General features: G+C 52.7%; 1 protein-coding gene across 1 annotated transcript in view; it reads left to right on the forward strand.

The window, feature by feature from the left end:
• The first annotated feature begins 2297 nt into the window (after positions 1-2297).
• HTRA1 (HtrA serine peptidase 1) overlaps positions 2298-23065 on the forward strand; it is a 49621-nt gene continuing 28853 nt past the window's right edge. The window contains 2 exon segments of the mRNA XM_082722703.1: positions 2298-2399; positions 2402-2945. Coding sequence (XP_082578829.1) covers positions 2349-2399; positions 2402-2945 — 595 coding nt within the window. The 5' untranslated portion in view covers positions 2298-2348.

Consider the following 23065-nt stretch of genomic DNA (forward strand, 5'->3'; position numbering starts at 1 on the left):
TCTTTGAGATTACAACAAAGAAGTTACCTTATCAATAGCCCAATTTCCAAGGACACAGAACTCAGTTTCTCAAGCCAAATGTCACCCTCCCCTCCATAAAACCTAAGGAGGCGGAGGTGGAAGGAAAAGTAAATAAAGTTAAATTTCTTCTAAACCTAAATCTCATTAACAAGGATGCTTGATAGCAGGAATGTAACATTCCACCAGACTCCTAATTGTCTTTACTTGATAGCAACTAAGCCTTCAATATCCTGATAGTATTATTTGCCCCAATAGCCCTTCTAAACACCCCTTTGTCCTCACCTACCCAACTCCTGCGTATATAACCAACCACTCCTAACAACCCGGGGCGGCAGCCGCATCTCTGCCTGCCCACGGGCCCTGTCCCCGTGCTTTAATAAACCACCATTTTGCACCAATGACGTCTTAAGAATTCTTTCTTTAGTCGTCGGCTCCGAACCTCCTCACCCCACCGAACCTGACTTAGGTTCCGGGACTTCATCAGGAAGATGAGAGGGAACATGGAGGGAGGGGCAGGCAGGGAGGGGGACTCCGTGAAACCATCAGCAACTTGTCCTCTGTTAGGGAAAAAGCCAGGAGACCCACCCAGCAGATAGTTATATTTTTAATCTGCTATTTCACAGCAGTAGCTTGGCTGAAAGGTGGAGGGTGGGGTCCCACTCTTAACTGGTAGTGGGACCCTGAGGGAGTCACTTATCCTTCCTGACCCTTAGCTTTCTCATCTGTAAGATAAGAGGACTCGACAGAAGTTTTCACCACAAGCCCTGCTTAATTGATCTGTCCCCTGGACCGCAGTGGGGACCCTCATTACTGGCTGATGAGCTTTGTTAATTACTTCCATCACCCTTAGGCACCCTGCTTTTTGGGGTAATCACAGCTAGCCAGGCACTCAGCGCCCCGAGTCAGTGGAGGTGACTCCTCTCCTGTATCCAGGGCTGAGTGAATTCTGGGTCAAGGTCTCGCTTTCCACAAGGATGAGGTTCTGGCTTTGAAATACTTCCCTAACGTCTTTGTCTTCCTCCAGCTCACCCCTGCTGAACCTCCTGTTTCCCAACTCTTGGTCCCAGGCACTCTTCTCCACCCTCTAGCATGGCTCACATTTGGAACCTGCTTTGGGCAAGAGTGGTTATAAATATTTGGATTTTACTTTTTAAAACTATTTTTATTGGAAAAATATCGTGTGCACGAGGGAACCATCCAAATAGGGGGGAAAAAAAGTGCAAAATCACTAAGCCTCCTGTGCACCCTCCCACACCTACTCCACCCAAGGTTCACGGGCCCAGCCCACCCACCCTTGGGCGTCTCTGCCTGGGCAGGGCCTGTGTGAACCTATCTCCTCCTGGGTCCTCAGGCGTCAGCTTTGTCTATCTGCTCAGCATTGGCCTGGAGGCCTCAGCCGGGGGCCTGGCGCCACCAGTGCACCTAGATCCACCTCCGGAGTCCCCCGTACCCCTCCAGGTGACGTCCGGACTTGCATCTGTCCCCAAGGATGCGTTGAAGACTCAAGTGGAAGATCAGAGATGAACTCGTTTATTTAACAACAACGTTTTGGGACGCTCATGCACGTGGTGAAAAATGCAGCGGTACAAAGCCCGGGTCTCACCCAGACTCCCCCTGTCCCCGCCCCGGCGCATTACCAGCCGCTGGAGTCTCGCTCCGGAGTTACTGTTTGGGCACAAGCACACATCCCACCCGAAACAACTTTTTAAAGGAATCTGACACGAATGATTATATTCTGATTACTTCTGCTCTTTTATTTTTTCATGTAACCGTGGGTCTGGGCGTTGGCTTTCCGCCGGCCCCGCGGGCGCCACCTTTTTTGTATGCTGCACAGGGACTATGGTCACGGTCGCGCTTGCGGGACACGGGGGTCAATGCCAGAGAGGCGCCCGTTCCCCCTCCTCTGGAGCGCGTGACCAGAGTCCGCGGTGGCACCACCGCCCGTGGTCCGGGTAGCGGGTCCCCAGTAATTTGGGGGAAGTTTCTGGGGCCCGTACGCTCGGGGCCGCCGCAGGATCCCCCTCGCAGAGTCTTTGGCTCGCGAGGGGCGCGAGAGAAGCCGCGATCCGCGGAGAGGAGCGACGCGCAGACCGTAAGCCCGGGCCCCGCGAGAGGGCGGACCCGCGCGCTGCCCCGCCCGCGCCCCCCCACCCCGGCCGCGCCGTGCCCGGGCGCGCCCGCCCAGCCCCCGCCCTGCCCCTGCCGCGGGCAGTCCCCGCTCCAGCCGTCCGCCCCCCCGCGCCGCCATCCGGCCGGCCCCCCCCTCGCCCCCCCCAGCCCGGCCGCCGTGCCCGTCCCCAAGGCGGCTCGTCACCGCCGCGAGGCCAATGGGCTGGGCCGCACGGTCGCGCGCACTCGCACCCGCTCCCCCTAGTCCCTCCCGCGCTCTCCCCGGCGCCGCTCTCCGGTCCTCGCCCAGCCCGCTGCCGCCGCCGTCGGAGCCGCCATGCAGCCCCCGCGCTCCTCGTGCCTCCCGCTGCTGCCGCTGCTGCTGCTCCTCGCGGCGCCCGCTCAGGCGCTGCCGTCCCGGCCGGGACGCTCGGCGCCTCCCGCCGCCGGGTGCCCGGAGCGCTGCGAGCCCGTGCGCTGCCCGCCGCCGCCGGATCACTGCGAAGGCGGCCGCGTCCGCGACGCGTGCGGCTGCTGCGAGGTGTGCGGCGCGCCCGAGGGGGCGGCGTGCGGCCTGCAGGAGGGCCCGTGCGGCGAGGGGCTGCAGTGCGTGGTGCCCTTCGGGGTGCCCGCCTCGGCCACGGTGCGGCGGCGCTCGCAGGCCGGCCTCTGCGTGTGCACCAGCAGCGAACCGGTGTGCGGCAGCGACGCCAACACCTACGCCAACCTGTGCCAGCTGCGCGCCGCCAGCCGCCGCTCCGAGAGGCTGCACCAGCCGCCGGTCATCGTCCTGCAGCGCGGCGCCTGCGGCCAAGGTACCCGCGCGCCCGAGCTCCCGGGTCTCGCCATCCCGCCTCGACGGGTCCCGACGGGCCGGCCGGGCGAGCCGAGGGGCGGCGAAGCGTCGCGGGGCGCTCAGGGCTCCCGCTCGCCGGGAAAGGGCGGGCACCGGCCCTCGGGGAGCAGCGTTCCGCGGGGGGTCCCCCTCGGAACCCAGCTTTGCGCCCAGCCAGGGGCTGGTTCCGCGCCCGGCGGGGCGCCCCGCGCGCTCTGCCCCGAGCTCTGCCCCGCGGCCCCCGGCCGGGATGGCGGGGCGTCCCGCCCGGTGCTGGCCTGGGGGTGCCCCGCGGGGCGCCCGAGCGCGCCACGGAGCGGGGACAAACGAGACGGCGTGTGCGCGGGAGTTGAGAGGGACTGGAAAGGTGCTTTGTGCCGGAGGCGTTGGGACCACAAGGACTCATTTCGGTCGCTTTGCTTCCCTTTACTTCCCCGCGCCCCACCTCCGCCATCCCTCCCCGAGCCTCTGGAGTTAACCAGGCGTTCGTTTTCTTACGGACCCCGTGCGCGGAAACTTGAGGTAACTCGGTATTTGAAAGGAACGGCGTTGCCCGCGGCTCGGCGGTTCCCGCGATGGTCCCCGCGGGCCGGGCGCGGGGGGAGCCGCGCAGACTCCGCAGCGCTCTCGCTGCCTGCCCGCTTCCCGTGTTTGCAGCCAACCCTACAAAAACGAAAGTGGTTTTTGGGAATAAGCTGAACTGGACTCCGGAGGGCGGAATCTGAGGCAGCGGGTAGGAGGCGGGTTAGGGATGAAGACGTGAACCCCTTCTCCTCTTTCGCGTCTTTTCGGTATCTTCGACAGGACCCGGCTTGGTAGGGGGGCGGCGGGGATGGGGCGAAGGGTGGAGATACTGTCTCTCTCGCGGTGCCTTCCAGGGGATGCTTCTGGTCTCCAATCGGAGAGACCATGTGGAAAACCAGTACGGAGTTCGGCTGCGGCCAATCCAGCGGTGGAGGGACGGGCCAGCCTCGCTTGGCAGTGCTCTTGGCCGCTGCCTCCTGCTGCGGGGCCGTGCACGGAGAGGTAGAGAGGGGGAACCCAGCGCCAGGAGCTGGTCTAGATTTTCGTAGTCAGAACAGGGTCCAGCATGACCAAGGAAAGCCTGGTACAGGTTGGCCCACAGGGAGAGCAAGGTGCCAGCGCTGTGCAGGAGAAATTCCAGCAACACAGGAACAGGGAGCCGGGCTGCTGCCCTCAGGAAAGAGCCTAGACAGGCGGTGCAGGAGACTTATCTTGGAGAGAAATGATCCATTGGTTGACAATGCACAGGTATGTGGGTGCACTCTGTGCCCCAGCCCTGGGGGCCACACGTGTCACCCATGTGACTTCACTCGGCTTCACAGCCTCATGAGGACAGGGGCTTCTGCTATTATCCCCCTTCACAGTTAGGGGAACTGAGGTTCAGTGACTTGCCCAAGGCCACTCAGCTGGAACTGGAACCCAGACAGCCTTCTTCCCAGCCAGCCTTGTGCTCAACCCAAGGCTGAGGAGAAGAGGTCAGGCAGGGTAAAGGAAGTTTCCGGAGGGCCGGGAACAGTCTGGGCAAAGCCTGAGGCTTGCTTGGGAGCTGGCGAATAGATTGGTGTGGCTGGGGACATTTGGGGAGGGCAGCGAGAGTGACCCAGGCTGGTGGCACAGAGTCGCCGGCCCAAGGAGGCCAGCTGTGCTCTGATCTCAGAGGTTCTCGGACTGGGCAGCTCCGAGAAATCCCAGGGCAGGACTCACGCAGTGGCCGAGCGCAGAGCACACCAGGTGTGGCGTTTCGGCGCCCATGGTCATCTGGGTGTGAGGTGACTGCAGCGGGAGAACATATTGCATATTGTTGTTACATGTGTGTCGTCTTGCTGCACCGGGTCCTGAGTAACTAACTGGCACCGTCTGGCTCCTAGTTTATTGCCCACGAGGTGGAGTCACTCTGTGAGCTTCGGACTTGGCAGAGGCATTCCTTGTCGCTGTGGGGAGAGACACAGGTCCTTGCCCATTAGCCATCAGGCCCACAGCAGGCCCCCAGAGAGCCAGTGAGGGGACAGCTGCGGGAGAGTGAGCGGGGCAGCTGAGAGGAGAGACCGAGACAGAGGGGCAAGGCTGTTCTCACCCTTTCCTCTCTCTGAAAATATTTACTGAGCGCCGCAGGGTGTCAGACACTGTGTGTTTCTCTGTCTGCCTGGCCCCCAGGAGCCACATGATCGCTCTGTGGATAGCTGATGAATGACCAGAAACCAGAGACACGGGGCCAGCCCGACTTCCCTCCACGGAAGGCTTTGCTTTTGCCCCCGGCCCCGCCCCCTCTCTCATCTCGCACTCCACCCTCGACTTCCCAGAGGTACCTCTGAGGGCCAGAGCCTGGGAGCCAAGACTTCATTCGGTCGCAGCCCGGCCCGTGAGCAGGTCACTTGACGTCATTGTTAAATGAGGTGAATTGGCTGCTGGCTCTGGCAAGAGGGTTGGCAGGGATGCTGTTTGTGCTGGGGCGGACGCGGGAGGCCTGGAGCTGGAATGAGCCATGCAAGGATGTGCGGAAGGAGCTCCCGGGACAGGAGTGGGCTCCATCATGTCCAAGTTCCTGGGGGGGGTGGTTTGCCCGGGGCAGAGAGCAAGGGGAAGGGAGCAGGAAATTGGAAATGGCTGAGGACCAGAGGCCCTGGGCAGGTGAGCGGGTCTTTGTGGTCATGGTAGATCTTGGGATGGCGGAACATGCCACCATTTAAAAGAAAGCACTTTGGGGGCGTCTGGGGGGCTCGGTCACCGTGGAGCGTCTGACTTTGGCTCAAGTCACGATCTCAGGGTCCTGGGATCGAGTCCTGCGTTGGGCTCTGCACTCAGCAGGTCGTCTGCTTCTCTCTCCCTCCCTCTGTCCCTCCCCACCACTTGTGTGCTCTTTCTCAAATAAGTAAATACAATCTTAAAAAAAAAAAAAGGATAAAAGAAAAGAAAGCACTTTCATCTGTACACCGTTTAATGAAAACTTCAGATAACCTCTCTTAAAAATGGTTCTGGAAATGAAGGCAGATCCTCTATTTCAGAAATCAGTGCTGTTGTCAGGGTTTGGACAGGCAAGGGTCCAATTACACTAGAGAACAAAGATCTCTCCTCTTCCACCATTAGCCGTTTGGATTAGTTTAAAGCAAAAAACTCTCTACTCTCAGGAAATAATAACAAAGAAAGGAATTGCAATGAATATAATAGTTTAAGAATAAAGGCCAACATACGTTTAGTGCTTACTCCGTGCCAGGCATATGTTAACTCATTGGACACTCCTAGAATCATAGGAGGGGTGTTCTGGAATCTTCCCTGTGTCACAGCTGGGAGACAGAGTCACCGAGAAGTTCCTTGTCCAGGACTTGAACCCGTGTGTCTGGTCCAGGGCCCATTCATAATCACCATGCTGTGCTGTTGACAGAGAAGCTAAGGTTACACGCCAACGTCCACTAAGCTGCAGCCCATAGCTGGAATAAACAGTGCTCCAGATGGCTGTGGCCTTGAGATGAAATGTAGGACACCTCCCAGCTCTCATTCCACAGGCACGGGAGCTGGAGGACACGGTTGCCCCCGTTTGCCATTGGGGCAGCTCTTGCTGCAGAAAAGTAAAGGGAGCAGAAGGGACTGGAGTAAAGATGTTTCCAAACCAGAGTCCCAGGCCCCAAACGGCTTCTGGGGAGAGAAAGGCCCCTCTGGATTCCCAGATATTACAAAAAATGGGCCAGGATGTCTAGCGCTGCAGACCTTTGCCAGAAAATGGACAAGAAGCTAGGAAAGAGGCTGAAAAAGACTTCCCAAAGCAGAAGGATCCTCATTTCTGCTCTTAGTAACCCTGACAGGATGGCCCTCCCCACCCGAAACAGAGCCTAGACAAGCGGGGAGCTCTCCCCAATCCTGGTCCTGGTCCCCCTGTCTCCCTAACCCCCCACCACCACTCCCCGCCTGAAGCGCGAGGGCCTTTGAAGGGGGATCCCGGTGTGCGTTCCCGGAGAAGGACCACTGGCTTAGTGGAGAAACTGTCCTTGCAACAGCTTACGAGGATTTGCGCTCTCTTGTTGGCTGTTTGCTTTTATTCTCTGTTGGTTTTGCTAAAGAGTTAAAATATTAAGATTTCATAAAATTAGTAAGAGTATCAAAAGCCAAGCATTGGAGTAGCATCATTCTGTCCAGAAGAACTGTAAATAGGTTGCGTTAGAGCTGAAAAAACTGCCTTCAGCAGGCAGCTGTGGCCAGACGTCCGACAGCCTCCGGACCGCAAGGCTAGATTCTCAGTCCGTTTGGAGTTGTGTGATCCTGGACACCGTTTCGTGCCTTGGACTGAGAAATCAGACTTTCCATGAGCTTATATTTCAAGTGAATAAATAGCTCTGGTGAGGCTTAGTTTGAAGAAGAAATCAAGTTTGGCTCGTGGTTGAGGGCTCCTCGGAAAGCCAGCTGGAGGGAGGCAGCGGCAGCTGGTCAATTCCCAGGCGGTTACCTGACCAGGTGACCCGCCCCCGACGTCTCAGGGCCTCGGAAATGAGGGGCTGGGGCCAGATGATCTCTGAGGTCCCTTCTAGCTGGAGTGGTCTGTGAGTTTTGTAAGAAAACTAGTCTGAAAATTGTGGTCATTTCATCCCCATTTTAAAGGCTGGGCTGAGTTCTTTTCTTAAACTATTGATGAGTAAAGCTGGGGTTGGCATAGGCCCATCTGGCGTGTGGCCCATCTTGGGCCTGGATCCCTAGTACTTCAGCTTTTTCTGGCTGTGGAAAACCCCTGGGTGACCACTGTGGTGGCAGGCCCGCCCCCCAAGACAGGAGCGCCAGCAAACCTGGTGCTTCTTGCTGCTTCCTGGGGGCTCTGAGGCTGAGGGGCACGGGTCCCTGGAGTGAGATCCCTCCTCGGTCATTTCATCTTTCCTTCCCACCTTCTCTGCCATAGGAGGGAAGGAAGGAAAAAAGAAAGAAAAAGAAAACTGATAGTAGCCCAGAACCTGAGGAGTGGAGCTATTCTAAATGCTTTTGGCAAGACTCCCAGAGGCGGTAGGGAAGATGGTGTGACCCAGTGCTGCTGGGTGACGTGTGTCTAGAGCCACTGACAAACACCAGCTAGTACAATATGGCACAGGCCAGAGATGAGTGACAGAGACGGGGCGTGTCGCTCGCGGTAGTCAGAGCCCAGAGTTTAGCTCTTGGAATCAGTGACCTAAGTTCTAAGTGTACTCAGAGCCTTTATGGAACCCCTACTATGTACTCAGAAGGCCTGGATGTAGGGAGTCAGAGGGAATAAGGCCAGGCAGCCCATGGTTTTCAGGAGCTTGTCGTAGGTCACGCGATACCCGGCTGAAGGCGTCAGATCTCCATTTTCTAAGTGTGGGACTTCTTGAGTGCGACTTAATCTCCATAAGCCTCTGTTTTCCCATCAGTGAAATCATAATAAAAACACGAGGACTTACGTGCATTATCTCCTGGGGTTGTGGGAGGGTGGAAACTCTTAGATGAAGGGTTTGGGGGTGTATGTGATGTATTGCTAGAACCCAGTCAGTATTAGCTGTCCTCATAGTAACTGCCATCACCACTGAGGCATCCAACCAGGCTTCGGCTCAGTGGGGGAAGTGCTAGAATGATCGTGCCCCCCTCCCCACCGGGAGTAGGGTTGGGGATGGGTTAGAGAAGGCCTGGCAGGGAAGGAAGGTTAGGTAACGGACATGTGTCCTGCGGGCTGACTTAGAAGTTGCCAGTAAATATGTTTAGAGAGTTTCTCCAGGCCCAGGGACTCAGACACCACTTTGTCTGTCACTCCCTGAAACCCCTGGTCCTTGCTGAGATATCATTGACAAGTGTGTGACTTCCTAGAAAGAAGAGCTGGAACACCTGGGATTTAACAGGTGTGAACCTGTTAACCCTCCGCGGGGTCTGTGATGCTCAGGGGATAGCAGTAGACAGCGTGGAGGCCCCCAGACCTTCTTGAATAATCCTTGGTTTGCTTTCCATGTTTTAGGAGCTCCTCCCATGGAAAGAATGGTCACATCTTAAGGGGGGAGAAAAGCCTAGGAGCCTATGGGTACCCTGTGATTTGAGATTCCTGGGACAAAATTGTCAACTAAGCACATTAAACAGCCCTCCATGGCCTCATGTGACAGCAGCTGGTCCCTTACCAGGGGCCAAGCCTGTCTCCTTGGGCTCAGGATGGTTTCGGGGTGCATATTGTTGTGGCTGGAATTTTTGATAAGTTTCAAACTTGAGTAAGTCCTGTCTAAATGAGTCAGAGCCTTGTGCAAGATTTTCAAGCCTCAGGAAACTTCTTTTTCATGAGTTATGCAATCAGATCTTGCAAAGAAGACAGTAGATCTGTGTGCATGTGTGTGATGAGCTGTTTTTTTGTTTTTTGTTTTTTTCCTTTCCTCGGGGTCTGGCGAGATGTGCAGTAGAGTTCCCTTTCACACAGTTTCGGGTGAGATTTCCCTGGCTCATCTAGCACTTGAGTCATCCCTCTCCCCATGGCTAGGAGAGCCCCGTCTTTGGTGTCAGTATTCCGAGTGGCGTCCGCCGCTTGTTGGGGATGGATGGACACAGAGAGCTCCGCCTGGCGGGGATGCCCAGGCAGGTGGCCGCCAAACGGATGGAGAGAAGAGAAGCCTCAGTGTAGAGCGGACGCATCTGCTTTTCTCTGGCAGAGCGAACCAGCCGGGGTGGGGGGGGACCCAGGGGAGGGCAGTATGACAGGCAGGGGGGTTGGGGAACAGCTCCGGCAGAACAATGACCCGAACAGCTACGGCCACTAGGTGCTCTCCGGGAGGGGGCGCTGTGCTGCCCAAGTTAGGGCCTGCCTGGGTGACCACCCATGCTCAGGGCACATGCTGGACACACCGGGGGAGGGAGGGGCACTGTCCTTGCGGCCTGGCTGAGTGGCGGTCCACTCCCCAGCAGGGGACTGTAACCATCCAAGGCCAGCCGGGAGGGATGAGGCAGCACCGGGATTGGGCCCCGGGCCTGCCGCACTCCCAAACCATGGCTTGAGACTTCTCTGTGTCGAGTGTTATTTGGAAGCATGTGACTTAATCTCCAAGTATTTGGGGGGTTTCCAGCGATCTTTCTGTTATTGATTTCTAGTTCAGTTCCACTGTGGCCTGAGAACATACTTCGTATGATTTGTGTTCTTTTAAGTTTGTTAGGGTGTGTGTTCTGGTCTGGAATGTGGTCTGCCTTGGTGAGTGTTCCCTGTGAACAGCAGGATCTTCTGCTGTTGTTGGGTGGGGTGTTCTGCGAATGCCAGTTAGGTCTGGCAGACTGATAATGTTGCTCAGGTCAACTCCGGCCTTACTCATTCTCCACTTGCTTGGTCTGTCAGTTCCCGAAAGAGGGGCGTTGACGTCTCCTGAGTCTATTCTGAAACCTTGATCTGCTATCTCCTCTATGACCTGCCAGTGTCCTGGGAAACACATGTTCTAGCCCCCCCTCGGAACTTTTGGGGGAGTTACTAACTCCCTTCAGCCTCAGTTTCCTTATCTATGATGTGGGGGTAAGGATGCCGCCTCGGAGACCTCAGAGGAACACTGTGAGGGTCAGGCTGGGAAGGTGTTTTGTCACCTGGGAGTCCTGGCGCATCGGAGCTGAAAGGAGTTAGGACCTCTGACTGGCAATTCCAGACTCTCTGGAACTCCTGGTAGAACCAGCACCAAGCAGTGGAGCCGGAAGGATGGAAAAAGTCATAGGCTTCCTGAGTGTCAAGACCCAGGTCTTGGGGGCACCTGGGTAGCTCAGTCGGTCAAGCATCTGCCTTCGGTTCAGGTTGTGATCTCAGGGTCCTGGGATGGAGCCCCGTGTCGAGCTCCCTGCTCAACCGGGAGTCTCCTTCTCCCTCTCCCTCTGCCCTTGGCTCAGGTATGTGTGCTTTCTCTCCCCACCAATCGTAGGCTCCCAGATAAATACATAAAATCGGAAAAAAAAAAAAAAGACACAGGTCTCTTCAGGGCATGTTATCCCACTGAGACACCATAGCTCTTGGCCAAGGTCACTGAATTGTTTGCAAGCACTGATCCTCTATTTCAGAAGGCCAAAGGCAAGAGTCCGCTACCATCAGCTCCAAAGGAAGGGCACTTTGGTTCAAAATGCTAGGACCCCAACTATTATTGTAGGGCACACCACCGTCTCTTGTGTCTTTAGGGACCCCGTGGTCTGCGTTCTATTTTCTCAGCCTGAGTTTCTTTTGAACAACTGCTGGTCAAGGAATGGCCCAAGTTGAGGTTCCTTAGTCCCAGCTGGGAACTTCTTCACTCTCTTGACATTTTGGCCTCGAAAAATATAGCCGCACATGGCTCCGCCCTTATTGGAAAAACCCAGTAGGAGAAATCTGATAACAGAAGGTACAGGAGGAAGGTCAAGCATGTGAGATCATCTAGAAAAGACCCACATGCTCTGATTCCTTTCTGCACATGGGGTCACACAGTACGCTCATACACAGCCTGTGCCCTTGGGGTCCCCATCACTGGCCAGCCCGATAATTCTTCATCTTCTGAAAAATATCAGTGTGCCTCAGCAACGGTCTCTGACTACAGCAACTTCCATTTGCTTGTTTTCGGGGGTCCTATGGACAAGGACAACGCCTTCGCTGCAGTGACGCTGGTGGCTGGCCATACTCACCCACGGACTGGAAACCTGGGTGTGGAAGGTCCTGGCAGGTCCTGCAGCCCAACCCTTCACTTTACGGATGGGGAAACGGAGTCACCCAAAGGGAGCATGCCTCTCACAACGAACCCCACCCATCAGCAGGGGAGCCCATGGAGACTCTGTGCTGAGGCCCAAGGAAGAGCCCCTGAGGCCTTCCCGCCTCCGCCACACCTTCCTGCTGGAGCAGGCGGGATGGATGGGAGGGCACGGATGAGAAAAATCTAGACGATTTTTCTATGAGGCTGAGGAACAATGGGTACTTTTGCTTAGTCTCCCGGAATGAGGCTCAAGGAAACGTCCCCCTCTCCCGCCCGCCGACAAGCAGTCTCCTTGGGTTGGAAGATGACCCAAAATCTATCCCTGTAATGACTGATTTCCCCTTTCAAGAGTTCCGAGCACATATTATTAATGTCCTTGAACCGTAATTACAGTGCTCTTGCTGACGGGGAAAAAAGAGTACAAATATCCTGGTGGACATGCCAGATAGGTCAGGGCTGAGGTGCTTCCGTGCCTTTTAAGCTGTGGTTAGATTTTCTTTGAGATGAATATACCAAGCTTCCCTTCTCTTGGCATAAACGCTCTTTTTAGTTTCTTTTACCGTCCTGTGTAGATACCTTGGGAAACGCATTCATACTTTTGATGACATATTTTACTGTATCAGTTTCTTAAGGTTGCAAATACAGTTTAATTACATCAGAAATAACGAAAAACAGAAAAAGAGCCACAATTCCGGCAGCTTCATCGTCTCCGTCCTGAGCATCACCAGCGTCTGGTAGACCAGTCCCGGCCTCGTGTCCATTGATCTGTGGCCGCCGCTGCCAGTGACACTGGAATGAACCTTTCCGTGTTCATTGTTACTTCTGTATCTGGGGTTATTCCCTTGAGTAGATTTTAAGAAGTATGACGACTGGGGCGCCTGGGTGGCTCAGTGCGTTAGAGCCTCTGTCTTCAGCTCAGGTCATGATCTCAGGGTCCTGGGATGGAGCCCTGCATTGGGCTCTCTGCTCAGCAGGGAGCCTGCTTCTCCCTCTCTCCCTGCCTGCCTCTCTGCCTACTTGTGATGTCTGCCAAATAAATAAATAAAATCTTAAAAAAAAATAAAGAAGTATGATGACTGGATGGACGGATATGGATTTTTGATGCCCCTTGGTGTATGTTGCCAGGTTGTTTTCCAAGAGGATTTTACCCGTATTTGTTGCCATCAGCTATACAATTATCAGTCTCTTAAGTCACTGATAGTTGAGGCAGGCAAAAATAAATTTCCCTGAGAGAAATCCTTCAAGACAAATAGAAAGGAAAGTATAAAAGGAATCATCCTGCTTAGTGAGTTAATTACCTGGTTGATCTTTATTCTCAGGTGGATGCTTTTTTTTCTTTTTTAAGGTTATTATCTATTTATTTGAGAGAGAGGGGCTGGGGAACGAACAATGGACAGAGTCCGAGGAAGAAGGAGAGAGAAGTAGACTCCCTAATGTGTTTAGTGAGGAGCCAGGACCAGCCAGGGGATGGGAAGGTCCGACGTCACAAGCCAGACTATGACTGAGAACATGAGTGATTGGAAGGACACGCAGCCCAGGCCTTTCCACACTGAGCCTCCCGGATACCAAGGCTCCCCAGGATGTAGGAGGAGACCAGAATGCTTTTGTTTGTTTTGAAAAGCGAAGAATATGTTTATTCGACTTTTTTGTACTCATGGACAGAACTATAACATAAACCACATAGATAAAATCCAACTTTCTAGTAGTCACATTAAAAGAGTAAAAAAGGAACAAGTGACATTTTTTCTTTTTTTATTGCAAGTTCTATTGAGACATAATTCACATACCATAAAATTCACCCTCTGAAAGTGTATGGTTCACAGTTTCCCTATATTCACGGAGGGGTGTAGCTATCACCACGATCTAATTCTGGAACATTTTCATCCCTCCCCAAAGAAACCCAGTACCCATTAGCACGTACCCCATACATCCCCCCCTGCCCAGCCCTGGGCACCCACTAATCTGCTTTCCCTCCCTGTGGATTTGCCTGTTCTGGACATCTTATGTTAACGGAGTCACACAATATGTGGTTTTTGGTGGCTGGTTTGTTTCACTTAGCGTGTTGTTTTCAAGGTCCATTCATGTGGCGTTCCTGAGCACTCCGTTTTATGACTGCCTCATGTTCTGTTGTCCCGACAGGGGAAGGCCAGACTTTTTATTGTATCTCCTCTTCCTGACGGCAGATTCTAATCCCAGCCGGGAAGGTCACGTTGAAAAGTCTGAACTCAGGCAGCGGCCCTGGCTTGTTCTGTCGGAAGAAACCCGAGCATGGGACACGGGAAGCCAGTGTTGAAAGCAGGAATATTCTATATGGCTGGAATTAATATGCTAAAAGGAAAAGATCAGGGAATGCGTTTTTCAGGTTTATTAGATCATATACCTTTTTTGGGAGCTGGAAAGGATGTCGGAAATGGTGTGGCCTAGCCCCTCATCATCTCAGCGCTGAGGTAACGGGGGCCCGGAGAGAGGAAGCGGCTTGTCTGGAGGGTCTCAGGGCCCACGTCTCACGTCTTTCTCGAGCCAAAGATTCCTTCTGGCTTCTGTCAGTTTTACAAGTTACCTTCATTCTCCTCCTCGGATCCGGAGGGTCGCGTTCATCACGAATGGGTGTGGGGCACGTCTCAGGAGGACCTGTCCCCTTCCTGGATGGGCGTGGGGGGGCGGTGGTTCTCTGGTCACATCCCTCCCTGTCCCTTCCTGTTCCTCCAACCAATCCCAGCCACCCCCCTCCCCACCCCCCCACCCCCCCGCCACCAGGGGGCTGTGGGAAGGGACCCAGGACAGCCGAGGAGGGTGTCTCCCAGTCTCCCAGGCCCCTTGAGCAACTCAACCATCTCCTCCCAGCCTGCGGCTTACGGAGCCTGAACCTTCCCGGCCCCTCCAGACATCACAACCAGGAGCAGTGGGAGCAGGAAGAGAACCCAGATGAGAAATCTGGGAAGGTCCAGACCGGAGCCAGATGCTTATCAAGGGGAACGCTAATAGTGTTTTTGTGAACGGAGCAGTCAGCTGTTTCCCTGATGGTAATAAAAGACACACATACTGGGCATTCCGGAGACTTCGGGAAAAGGAAAAATTGTGTGAGGGAATGGATTGGAGACTTTTTTTCCTAATACATACAATAGGTCAGGAAAGAATGTCCAAGGCAACAATACTGACCAAACCCAGGCCCTCACTGTGGTGTGCAAGGAAGGACTTTATCTGGGAGGCGGCGGCGGGGGGGCAATGAAACTGCAAAGTGATTAGCAATGACAGGCACCATTAAACATAGACACATTGTTCTGGAAAAGGCACATTTTACCATTGAAGCTGAGCCATGCTTGTGGCTGAATTTGTAGGGCTTTGCAGCCAACTGGCCGGGCGCCCCCGAAAGCCAGCAGGGGGTCGGGAGAGACCTGTCCCAGCCTTGTTTGGGTCAGAGTCAGGGTTTGTGCTCCTTCGTTTCACCTGCCCTGGTCTTTCCAGCACCATCTGCTGCGGCCTCGGCCTGGCCTCGGCGGACGGCTCGGCGGACGGCTCGGCGCTCAGGGCACCGTGGACACGGGGGACGGATTCGCAGGCTGAGGTCTGGCGTCAGACGAGCTTTTCCCACTCTCAGCCGTCTGGGAGCCTGCTCCGGAAAGAGAGGGGCTGCCAGCGCTCAGAAGTGCCAGTGTGGGCTGGAAATCGAGGCCAGGCTCCGGGGCTCCGCCTCCTCTTCCTCCTTTATTCACGATGAGGCAAGAAATAGGTCACACAGAGCCCTCCTGAATTTTCTTTCTTTATTTCTGTGCAGAAGACAGAGAGTCTGGGAGTCCCTCCTCCAATTTCGAATCTTAAAAAAAAAGATAAAGGAACAGTTGCTACTTGTGAATTCAGTTTATTTTAACAAGAAGAGGTCCAAGAGCCTTTGGCCTTGGGAAGTCTGACTCCCCGACGGTGTCTTCCGATTTGCTGCCTGGTGCTCCCGTTGGTGCACTTGATGCACGGGATTTTCAGGTTTATTCTAGAACTCAGCCTCTTGCCTTTGCCACAGCCAAGTGATGCCTCTCTGTCCCTCCTGTGCCTTTTCTCTGCAAGGTTCAGAGAAACCTCATTGCACGGGGCCCCCCGGGGCCCTGGAATTTGCAGCCACAGCACTGATTAGAATGGGGGTCTGGTTTCCCGGAATGTGCAAAGTCTCGCTTCTGTTTCGGCTGCCTCCACAGCCAGACCAGCGCTGGGCCAGCCCCTGGGTTGGAGCCGTGACTGACAAGTGTCCTTGGAATGGGACTGCGTGGGACAGACGGAATGCAGCCCCTCAAACTGAAAACATGGAGAAACTGGGGCATCTTTGCTGCTTTCACGGGGTTCTGCTTCTCCCCCCCGCCCCACAGGCAACCACTCTTGCAGACTCAAGGCCTCAGCCTCTTTGCACGTCATGACCCCTTACCCATTAGGAACCTGTTTAAATGGATTTCTCTGCTGACCCTTAGGGAGAAAGTCATGAAAGTTCTCCGTTAGAGGAGGAAGCATTCTGTTTTCCTGCCGTCTGGTTCATGCCTGCCTCTCTTTCTACCCGCCTTGGCTGCCCTGCCCCCGCCCCTCTCACGGTCATTCTCGAATTCATCATGCAACCTCACAAAGAGAGCTTTTCTTAGTGAAAAACCATCCCCCTCGCCCTCCCTGAATGTGGACCGGCTTCCCTCCCAGCTGCACGGTGTCAGGTTAGTTAACTGCCTGCTTCTTGTTCCCTTCCCCACGCACCTGCACAGGTGGGACCGGTGTCCTGCTCCGGCTTCGGATGCCTGTGCCTGCAGAGTTGTGGAGCCCAGCTCCAGTTCTGACATCAAAAGGTCTGAGGTGGGGCTCCTGGGTGGCTCAGTGGGTTAAGCCGCTGCCTTCGGCTTAGGTCATGATCTCGGAGTCCTGGGATCGAGTCCCGAGTCGGGCTCTCTGCTCAGCAGGGAGTCTGCTTCTCTCTCTCTCTCTCTTTCTCTCTACTTGTGATCTCTCTGTCAAATAAATAAATCTTTTTTTTAAAAAAAGGCCTGAGGTGGCAAGCAGGGCGGGGGAAACCCGTTACTGTGCGAAAGCATGCTGTTCTTGCCGTCATAGCTATGGGCCAGGGTGGGCGCTCCCTATTGGTTGGCCTCGGCCTGCTGCCCTCGCATTCTCTGATTTGTCTCTCTGCTGTTGCACCCCCAGAAGTGTGGGGACCTTGGGCTCAGGACAGTGCCGTGCTGGGGAAGTAGGAGGAGCATCGGAGCGCAAAGCATTGGACCCAGCCCCTCTCCCCCTGCGGGGCTCCCTTGGCTTCTCTGTGAAGGTGCCAGACTGAGCAGAACAGGGCAGGTGGGAGAGCAGGTCATGGGCTGGGGGTGTCAGTTTCTCTTGGAGATCCCCCCTGGATTTGGGCCCAAATCTACTTACCCAGCAAGTAGCCTGTTGGTAGTTATTTTTAATTTGGCCATGCTAGGGACAAGGAAACGTTAGATGTGCCCCTTGGACCATCTAATGATGAGAAAGAGGACGGCCTCCAGTACGCACCCCTGTGGACATACGTTCCGGGGTCTCAGTGGCCTGTGCCCTGAACTGAAGCTGGTACTTGGAGCTCCAGAAGCAGGACCTCACATGGGGGGCTCATGTTCTGGGTGTGGGGGCTGTGTGCAGGTGGCTGATGACTGCTCAGGAGTGTGTCCCAGACCCCTCAAGCAAGTGAGCCCTTCTGAAAGACTAAATACTTTAGGACACCCGGCTTGGGACATGCTGTGGTTGTTTCTTTGGTTATAGTTGCTGAGTCGGGGGGAGCCCGGCTGGCTGTGCTTTTGCCGGCAGTCTGGGGAAAGCTTTTGGGCTGGACCTTGAGTCTAGAGCAGTGGTCCAAGCTGGCATCTCAGGGATGGTTACCTCTCTCCATCACCACAGGGTAGGGGGTGGTGGGCTCCTGGCCCTGCAGGTGAAAACGGGGACATTTTGTCCATTGGCCTTCATGTCCAAATTCTGTGCACTGCATTTTGTGCCTTTGCCTTTGAAGGGATCTTATTTCTTTTGTCACTTGTGCCCATGCGACAGAAGGAAGAGGCGGCTGGAATGGCAGCATGGGGGCCGGGGCGAGAGGAGGGCGAGTTGTCCCCAGCCGCCCTCCTGTGGTCCCATGGCCAGCAGGCCCTGGCTGACTCTGGCCTTTTTGGCTGAGTTTCTTCCTTCATGTTTCTTGTCCTTCCCCCCCGCATCCTGCCGACTGTGGGAACTGGGCTGCGCTATGATTTGTAGGCGCGAAAAGGGCCCATAGCTTCAGTGGCACTTAAAGTTGTAGCAATTAGGTGAAACATTACAAGTGATGTCTTTCTTTTTCTTTGAGAGTTGGTGTGGGGGGGGGGGATCTGGGAAGCCACCCCATCGAGCCTCCTTATTTTAAAGTTGAGAAACCTTCAGCCCAAGGGGCTTGCGAGGTCATGTGCCTCCCGCGTGTGTGAGCAGTGCCCGAGCTTTGGACCATGGAGGGCGGGGTAGGGGGTGGGGGGCTCCTGGCGCGTGGAGTGTCCATCAGCTCCTGAAGACTGCCTGCGGGCTCCTGGGCTTGGCCGGATTCAGCATCCCGGTCAGCAGCACGTGCTGCCTTCCAGTACTTCATCCGCCCCTCGGCTTTTAAATCAAATGAAATTGAAACGCAGGTGTGCAGTCCGTGCAGTCCGTGCTCAGAAGGACCCCATACCCGGGTTAACGCTCTGCTGTCCCCCTCTTGGATTTCTCCGTACTCTGGAACAAGGAGCCCCTGCGTTTTTGTTTTGCACGGGGCCCTGCAAATCATCTCTCCCGTCCTGAACAGCGCATTAAAATGCCAGTGATTTGATCAATCTGCTCTTGCAACTGATTTAAATTTTGGGAACATGCCGTACCCTGTGAATAAAGGGGGATTCATTTCTTTTCCCTCGAAGACACTGTGTTCTGTTTTCCAAATTAGCTCTACTTCTCGATTCTGTTGAGAAACTGGAAGGCACGATTGTTCTTGTTGGAAGCCAAGGTTGGATTGTGAATCTTGAGTTCCGGCCCTGAGCTCTCAGGCATGGAAGTGGGAGGCATTTTCCTACAGCTGCGGGGGCTGCAGGGGGCTGGCGGCCGAGGGAAGGACCTGGAGGGGAGGCTCCGGCTGCAGAGTGGAGGGGTAGCCTCCCACCTGTGCCACTTGCCGGCTCCGAGGACACGAGTCACATGTTCCACTCCTCTGCCTTACTTCTCTGATTCTTCCATTTTTCCATCTTTCTGTAGACTGGGCATAAGATCCTCCTTCAGGCTGCAGGAATAACTAGAGGTAATGTTTACGGAGTGCCTGGCGTTGGGCTTGACACATAGTAGATGCTCAATAAATGAGTAAGATTATGGTTTTATTATTTGATTGCCAACATTGCGGGTTGGGTAGGAATTGGCGAGCTGTCTGGGAGAACGAGGATCCAGGCAGGAAGACAAACAGGGTGAGTGCAGGCAGGTCGGGTGGTGCGTGGTGTCTTGGAGGCCAGTGAGAAGTTTGAGGCAATGGAGAGTGTACATCAAGAAGTCATGGGACAGAGAGTTGGGGAATCAGAGCCCCCTCTGGAGGAGGGAGCTGTGCCCATGTGATGGAGACCAGCCTGGGGGTCCTGAATAAGTTCATGCACCCCAGGTCATAACTATCGTTTTGGGGAGACACCTGAAAATGGGTCAGGTGTGCCTGAATTAGAATGCTGAAACGGGATTCTGAGAGGCCTGAGAAGTGTGGGAAGAGGCCCTCGGAGCCTTGAAATGCACCTGGACAGTGGCACACCTTGTGAGAGCGGGGAGGTGATCATGGCCTTGAGGCCAGGCTTTGTGTGCGTTCTCTCCCTTAGGACTCGGCACGGCCTGGAGGAGGTGGTATTATTTCCATCTTGCAGAACAGGAGACTGAGGCTCAGACAGGGTCACTGTGTGAAGTAACACGGCTGTGAAGGGGCAGAATCAGGATCTGAGAGGCCCAGTCTGGCTCAGGCGTCATCCTGGCACCAATGGGAGCCTTGGGACCTTTCCCAGCCTCGCTGACCCTGCTAGGAATCTACTGGGGTTGGAGCTTTGCCTGGCATTCCATCCATCCCTGACACTCCAAGTGTCAGATCGGGGTGGCGGGGTCTGTCTGGAGAAGGCAGGATGGAGCCCAGAACAGGGACAAGGTGTCCAGGATCCATTGCTAGGATTCCTGGAGCCAGGTCTGAGGCAGCTGCCCCCAGCCGGGGTGGCCCTGGGGTTCTCCTGGGACTGCCAGAGAGGGCCTGGAGGGCTCCCTTGGTCCTTCTAAAGCGGATGCTTCCCATGCTGGCCATGCTCTCTGGTCGGTGACTGAGAGTCCTGGTGGCCGAGGCAGTGCACCCTGTAAGTGTAGGTCAGGGGTCCCCCCACCCCCTTACATTGCCAGCTGTCATGAGCTCCAGAGGGCCTGAGACCTGGGAACCTGTGGGACTCAGGCCTGCTACTTGGGTAGGGTTGGCACTCCTGCCTTTCTGTTGGCAGGTCTGGGTTTTATGGGGTCTGAAAGGCATACAGTTTGGGGGACCCTCTTTGGAAAAAAATTCCAAACTATAAATATAACATTAGGCATGGACATGATCTTTATTTAGATTGAAAAAACAAACTGCCCTAAATTACAAGTTTTTCAAAATAAGAAAATCCTACAGACTCCAAAAACCCAGAAAAATGTCATGATGTTGTCATTAAATGCCAAACATACTTTCACCTTTAAAACATTTTCCCTCCCGGGGCACCTGGGGGGCTCAGAAGATTAAGCATCTGCCTTTGGCTCAGGTCAGCCCCATATCAGTCTCCTTGTTCAGCGGGGAGCCTGCTTCTCCCTCTGTGTCTGCTGCTGCTCCCCTTGCTTATACTCTTTCTCTCCTTGTCAAATAAATAAATAAATAAATAAATAAATAAATAAAATCTTTTTTTTTTAAATTAAAAAAATAAAATACCTTCCCTTCCCTATATATTTTTGGGGCTATAGACTCAACCATCTTTTCATAGGACAGTGAGTTTGTATTTCCTAGGGAGAGAATAGAAAGATTTATTATTATTATTATTATTAATTTAGTCTTTCCTCTGGTATATTTCCCCACTACTATGTACTTCCAGGCCAGGACACCATACCCTGTACAATCTCTGGCTTGTACTAGGAGCCAGGATAGAAATGCAGAAGTGACTTCAAAGCACATAAGTGTATCTAATGAAACCCAAGCAAAATGACTCTACAGTTTGACTGTTTAGGCCCATCCCCAAATGCTACAATTGCTCTGATAGGACAGGAGATGTGTGGCAGAGAGAAGGAGACAGTCACCTCAACCAACTACAGTTTAAATATTTTTATAAATTTTTTTTGTTATTTATTAATTATTTTCCAAAAAGTATCTGACAACTGAATGCTTTGCTAGGGCCCCTCGCAGGGCCAGTGTTTACCTTTACCCTTCACTGTAAATCCACTTTTGCTCTGAATTATTGCAACTGTGTTGGGATTTGGGACCCTCTGCTGGAGAGAGCCCAGAGGCGTCAGGCAGAGGTCCCCAGATTTTCATGGTTCGTGACACCCTTAGTGTTTCAGTAATCTTTTCGTGGTACCTCCTCAGCCAAAAGAAATACCTAATGGTTTTATTCATCAAGTAATTAAGTCCCAAGAAATAAATATGTGTTAGTGTCTTTGCAGTATAATTGTCACTTGCAAAGAAAATAAAGGAAAAATGGAATTTTAATTTTGTTACTCAATAACCACACCTGTTTGTGGATGGGCTAGGTGTACTGCTGGGTTCCATAGAGCCTCTTAAGCCTTAAAATTAGCTTGGACACTGCCACGCCCATTTCCAAATTCAACATTGATTTTTGTACAGTATTTGCTTTTAATCACAGTGACCACCAGCCTCCAAAGTGACAAAGATACAAAAATCATCCGAAGGATCATAGTGCAGTCTGATCTTGAAACTGAGAACTAGCTCATCCTGCAGGCATCAAGTAGCACAGTGTTTCTGCAGAAAACTTAAACTATCCTGTGAGTTTGCTGTGGCACTCCGGGGTGCCTTGGGGCAGAGTTTGAGAACTATGGCATTAGAAACATAAACACTTCTCTCTTCTTTCTGCACCACATCTAATCTTTATCTGACATTTTTACCTTAACTATTTAAAAAAAGCACACCTTTTGATGTTTTTAAAGCACATACCCGATTTTGTGTTGAAGTTTTTCCTAGAAACACAAATAAAGTTTATCTGTTGACTCGTAGTCCCCACCTTGTAGATTTTCATTTCCGCTGCAACACATTCTCTTCACTGTGATAATGTATGTCAAATATTTAACTTAGTGCTGGGCTCTTTTTGGCAAACACTTAATAATGGAAGTGTCTGTTATGCTAATTTTGGTACTAATTAATGAAACTTAGCAACACTGTATCTCTTTTTCCTCCTGTAAGGAAGTTGTTGAAAATAGTTAAAGAAGTATTATCTGTAAAACTCCATGGAACATGGGTTCCAAGGAAGTAATATTTATGGAGTTGTGTGCTTTCCTAGTAGTTTATAAAGAGGAGACAGGAATCATTTGTTATTTTTGGATGAAATCCTGGCAATTGTAAAACTCGTTAAATTATAAGAAATGTTGGCTACTCTTAGTGGGTCATTTGTTGTGTTAAAAATCAGTAATGATAAATATTTATTAGCTAAATGGAAAGGCCTGTCCTGTAAAATGTTGTGACTCATCATTCTACTAATCCTAGTTATTCAGAGTTTTTCAGTCTAAAATAAAATCACATAGTGGCAGTCATTTGATTTTCTCTTTTTGAGAATTGTTTTGGATATCCCATATTTTTTGCTTTCCCCATAAGTTTCAGAAATAGCTTATCAATTTCTACACAAACACCTGCTGGGATTTTCATTGGGAATATGCTGAATCTGTAGGTCAATTTTGGGAAAATCGGTAACTTCGTAATCGTGAGACTTCTGACTCATGAGTAGGGGGTATCTCTTGATTTACTTAGATCTTTTAAAATTTATTTCAGCAAGTAGGAGACAGGGAAACAAACCATAAGAGACACTTAACGATGGAGAACAAACTGAGGGTTGATGGAGAAAGGTGGGCAGGGGATGGGCTAGATAGGTGATGGGTATTAAGGAGGGCACCTGTTGTGGTGAGCATGGTATTGTATGTAAGTAACAAATCACTGAATTCTGCTCCAGAAACCAGTACTGTAATGTTTGTTAACTGCCTAACATATAAATGAAAAAATAAAATAAAATACAATTTATTTCAGCAGTGTTTTACACATACTTTATTAAATAGTTACCTACCTATTTAATGTTTTGATGCTATTGTAATTGATATTTTAAAAATGTCAATTTTTCCAAGGGTTAATTATTAAAATATAGAACTACGGTTTTGTGTATAGTGACCTGTTAGCCTGTGACAATGAAAAACTCACTTATTCTAGCAGCAT

This window comes from Mustela nivalis (assembly GCF_964662115.1).
Source record: "Mustela nivalis genome assembly, chromosome: 2".
Lineage (NCBI taxonomy): Eukaryota > Metazoa > Chordata > Mammalia > Carnivora > Mustelidae > Mustela > Mustela nivalis.